Source organism: Dreissena polymorpha, chromosome 9 (assembly GCF_020536995.1).
Source record: "Dreissena polymorpha isolate Duluth1 chromosome 9, UMN_Dpol_1.0, whole genome shotgun sequence".
NCBI lineage: Eukaryota > Metazoa > Mollusca > Bivalvia > Myida > Dreissenidae > Dreissena > Dreissena polymorpha.
The window spans coordinates 104,351,757-104,357,250 of record NC_068363.1 but is presented as its reverse complement, the minus strand read 5'-3'; the positions used below and the strand labels follow the sequence as shown (position 1 = coordinate 104,357,250).

The 5,494-nt window shown below is 32.5% G+C and overlaps 1 protein-coding gene across 1 annotated transcript; it reads left to right on the top strand.

Moving 5' to 3' along the window:
* Positions 1 to 1,879: 1,879 nt before the first annotated feature.
* On the top strand, positions 1,880 to 5,200 carry LOC127843788 (uncharacterized). Its single transcript, XM_052373593.1, has 3 exons — positions 1,880 to 2,039; positions 3,693 to 3,884; positions 4,465 to 5,200. The coding sequence occupies exons 1-3, from the start codon at positions 1,979 to 1,981 to the stop codon at positions 4,749 to 4,751; spliced, it is 540 nt and encodes a 179-aa protein (XP_052229553.1). The 5' UTR covers positions 1,880 to 1,978; the 3' UTR covers positions 4,752 to 5,200.
* Positions 5,201 to 5,494: the final 294 nt, after the last annotated feature.

The window sequence follows — 5,494 nt, the reverse complement described above, 5'->3', positions numbered from 1 at the left end:
TTTTGAATTGTTTGTATTGTTCGCTTTTTTTCATCAGTTGGTCATATTCTGGCTGTCACTTAAGTTACCTTCTCATTCTTGTTATGGGTTACATGGTTTACCCGCACTGCATTTACCTTTCCAGCAACTGACAACTACCTTGTTTGATTCAGATTTTCAATTGTAATGGAAGGTAGAATAATTTCATGACCAAAACCCACACATATAACGTTATCGGGCTTTACCAACTGAGCTAACCATTGTGTATTTGCAAAATGCCAAAACAAACTTTACACACACAAAAACTGTGACAGTAGGTGTCGCCTACAGACATGCATGTCTATCAAGCAAAAACCTGATATTGAACATCAATAATGCTTTAATAAAGCATACCATTATCGTTTGTGTATATTGGATTAAGTAGTATTTCATATTTGTTATATATCTTGATTGCTCAATCCAACTTTCATTTTCCTATATCATTGTTTGTTTAACTGATCTCCACAAAAGATAAAGTGACGTTCACATTGTTAATATCTAAATACAACAAAAACTTAACCCTTAATATGGATTGTCATTACATGTATATTACTAACAATACACAATTAAATCAGAAAAAAATGTATACATGCGTCAATACTGTAGAAAAGTGCCTTTTACACATGTTGTACAGGTATATTGCTCGTTTTCCCACATTTAGATTTTTTGTTCCTTTTATTTGGCAAGCATCCTAATAAGAAACCACCAAACTTCCTGTCACTCGAAGAGAAAATATTTATAAAACAAAGGTATATATCCATCAACTGCCCTTTATATTGCCCACTAGTTATTGCAATTGTTTCGACATCTCTATATCAGAACAGTCGTACGTATTTTCATTCCCGATCTTTATTGAGAAACTTACAAATGCATATATGATAATAAGAATAATTAGTATGCTATTGTGTAATGTTAAGTGATCTCTAAAAAACAAATGAAGAAATAACATTTACATTTTTCCCTATTGTATGTTCATCGTGTTTTGTTTGGTAGATTTCCGAAGAAAATTGTATTGTTTGCATATCAACACAGTATGCATGTACAAAGACACTTTTCATTTAATAAATATAAGGTCGTACAGAGTAAATCATTTGCTAAGCGTTCACTTTCATTATTGAAACATACCAGCTTCGTAAAAATGTGGTCAAATATATTTTGTTTCACATTATTGTTATCTTTTTGCTTTACCCTTTTAATAGCAGCGGTACGATGTAAAATCAATTATTTACGCCTCCAATGTTATTCTTTTAGATTCAATGTATATCACGATAATATTTCAAGATTATTTAAAGGAAGTATGTTTATATTTCAAATGATTAGTTGAACTATTTACAAACCCAGAAATACCTAATTTCCTATCATAATAATGCGTCTTTACAAACCACCATAACAAAGAACTTTTTTAAATCTACATTTTCTTTGGTGGCGATTGCAGTCGATCTTATGAAAGAATATATTTCACGTTCCGTTACGATATTTTGCGATTTTAGAATATGTTGGTAGTCAATTGGGATGTTGTTATATATTTCGGGTTCAGTCGTAACTCCCATCGGGAAAAAAATAATTGAATCGTTAGTTATATAATCTAGAAACTGCTCATACATCTAAATATAACCACTCATACATATTAATACCGGATCGGAAGACAGAAAGAACACGTAGCATTCAAAAGAAATATTGCGTTTGTTTGTAACAAAGCGCATGAGCGTTGTCGTAAACTGTGATTTTAAGACAATGCTAATACATTTTATAACCCATCCATATTTCGTATTTCCCACGTTAACAAAAACATTTTTCGGACAGTCACCCGAAAAATACTCGCCCGGGAACAGCTTATCTATTGTGTATGGCATATTGAAAAGAGAGCTTATCTTTAATTATATTTGTCAATGCGATAAAGTTCTAGAAGCGGGTATAAAACCCCTTTGCGATACAAGGATTTCGGATGTCGCATTGAAAAATGAAGATGAAAATAATATTTGTCGTTTTCGGAATTTTGCATGGCAGCTGTTCAGCTGGCGGTAAATATGTTACTATTATTCTTTATGGTACGTTATAATTCTGTCATCTTTTGAAAACTTAAGTTTTGTAAAAACTGGAACAAAGCACAAGATATAATTTTTTTATTAATTGGGCTTATACGGTCGTTATTTTAAAGTGTTATTATATCAGAGCTACATATGAATATGAAAATGGCGCGTTGAATACAAATAATTGCATACATGTACATGCATGTAAAATAGAATATCCAACGATGTTCGTTAAAAAAGGTTTTACCAAAAATATGATCTCAGCAAAGGATGATGAATAATAACCTTTCTAAAAATATATTCCTACCTAAATAAAAATAATTTCTTATTCCAATTTACGTTAATCTTCTGTGTGCTTGTAATGGTTATATTAATTTATCGAAGACATGCTCTTAAATGAAAACAACGTTTATATACATAATATGAATGTTCAATGAAATAAATCTTCATAATGTAAACATATAGTCCATGTATTGATTCATATGTAAAAGGTAGTTTTGATGACAACATAAACACATGATCGAACGCTCAACCTGGAATACCAACAAACAAGTTTAGGGTCGACACGTTTTTGTTGTATCACGGCAACTCAATCCAAAGAGGTTATCTCGTGATGCATAAAAATAATTGTGTTAAAATCGATTATACATAGTAAACTAAGAACAAAGTTCATCTTTTTAAAAGTTTAGTCATATATAGGTTGGCAATGTTTGTGAAAGCTCAATGCCTTTAATTTTAAATATCTAGCATGCATGTGTCTTATTTGAAATCAAAAAGCGTATGATGTATGTTATACATTTATTGCAAATTATACGATAAGGTGCATCTCGTTCAGAGAGGTCAAAATGTGTTAAGCGGGCATGTGCTAGTATCGTGTTTATACAATTTGATCATGTCAGTCCGAAAGACCTAACGATGTTTCAAGAATAAAGAGTATGCTATATTTCATGTAATTTGTTAACAGTAACGCACTTTGAAATCCCTTAGTTTTCTGACTTAATTGTGTTATTTATTGCTGGTTTTAAATAACAGTCTGGTAATTGAATGTTGTAATTTTTGAATTCGTATATCAAGAAAGTATTTTGGGAGGTAATCGGCGTTTTAATATCCACGCATGCCAATAGGACTGTGATTTCAACAAATGTTGACTCGTTTGGTTTGTAAGATCTATTTCAATTGTAAATTTTAATTTTTGAAACTATAGCACAGCGAAAACGGTCTTCATCTTTCGATGTACGCCTTTTGACAGAAAATCAGAATTTAGTGCGCTATCAACATTTATAACTTTTACAATAGTATTTATCTTAAGTCCAGAAAGTGTAACTGAAAGTATAATTCTTTTAGGGCGAACTTCATAACATATTAACAAGGAATCTATATTTTGACAGGGACGTAATATAAATAAATTGTACTATGTCCACACATGAATTCTTTCCAGTGTCTAATTTTCTTTTTGTGACGCATCTGTCAATAAACGAAAGTCATAATGTAATCTAAATATTTCTGATATTATGTTTTTCCGAACAGTTATGGTAATGTTTGACTTTTGGCATCCGTCTTGATTATTCCACAACATAAGATTGTAACGCAACAAAAGAAATTACTACCTATGTAATTTTGAATATATATGTATTAACTTTCCAGACTGCCCACAATGTTACCATGTTGGCTTGATATCTAACCAGCCACTAGGCCACGATGACGAGGAAGCGCTTGAGAAGGTGACAAATTTCGACTGTGCTGAAAACAAGTTTAGCGCAACAACTTGTTCAAGCGGTGATAGGTGTTTCAGTTTCTATTCAGTATCCCACGGAAGGGGCTTCGGAAACAATTCCGGTAGGTATGGAGATGGAACGTTGTGTTCTGATATGGGATTATTTGTATGTCCAAATTTATACTGGGTACCTTGTCAGAAACTATAAGGTAAAGAATAACCCCAAACGTGCTGAAATTCCATGTAATTTCCATGTTTCCAGCGACTGGCGTCATATTTTACAAGTCAAGAATACAGCACAGAACATATACACGAATAAATGACAGAAAATAAACATGTATCAACAGATAATCATTATCATTTTATAAATATATATAAAGGTAAAATAAATGAACACACAAACGAGTTGTATCCACAGCTTAACAATGTTCACGTTTTAATCCACTTGAAGATGATAAAAGACGAATTAATGCCTAAATAGAAAATTGGATATTTAACTTTAACAAATGGTTAAATGAGCAACGTGTTTAAATCTGCTTTTTAGATAGAATAGTATCGCAGGTGTATGATTCTTTAGAATTGTGTGCAATGCATTGAAGAGTTGTTCGTTGTGCAAGTTAAACAGAAAAGGTCTATCAATTTAACTTTTTGCACGCATACTAACATATGAGGGTTTCGAAATGTTGTTGTCTGATTTTTCAGATCTAAAGTATACAATGGAAATTATAGAACGGGGATGGGGAAAACTCGTTCAATCGACGGTCAAAGGCATCTGTGAAAACTCGATAAACGGAAGTCCAAACAAAATTGCTGCTGCTTTGCAATTGGCACTGAGCCAGGTCTCAAACGTAAATGTTACTGGTGAGGAATGCGATGGATCGAAGACCTTCCAGCTCCAGGTCCCCAGATCCGGCGCCAACGGTAGAAATTCCTCTACGAACGGCAGTTTGCTATGTGCCTTTCTCATTATATTTGCCACTTTTATGTAAAATACGAACATCCAATTGTGTAATTTGTATAATGACCATCTACAAAAGACCGTATTTTATTTGCAAGCGTAAAAAGCAACTGTGCTTAAACTATAGTGTTAGTTAAAATGATTTATAAAGAAAGAAAGATATTAAAATTCTTTGGTAATTTGATTAAACAAAATAAATTTAAAAGGCATATGGTGTATGGTATACACAAAATAATTATCTCTGCAGATGTTGTCAAGCACATCAAATATTCTTATGATATATGTTAAATATGATTATCACATATGTATAACACTATATCCTATTTACAAATACTAGACCAGAAAATATGGAAATACAATAAGTTACCCTTAAGTATTGCGGGGAAACGTCTTAGAACCTTTTTTCGAGCCAAGTTCCGTATAATAACGTGATAAATGTAACTTCTATGCATGTAGTGTAATACAGTGTTTTGACGGGAATACATTGTTTCTGAAAGCCTTTTTCTTTTACGGAACTGTGATGCAAATCATCAGTGTAAACATTTACCATAAAGGTGTGATCCTTTACGGGTTAATCATGACGGGGCTATGACGTATAGTAATGATACGTTATAGTCCGTAATAGTGTGTTGCATTCTGAGATAGAAGAAAATAGTCACCGTACTGTGCCATCAGAAAATGTATTTCTGCTGTTCAAAATAGGTACAGTATGTCAATGTGGTAAAACGACCACGCATTTTGGTCGCATGGCTTATGAAGGTCATTAGCAAATTA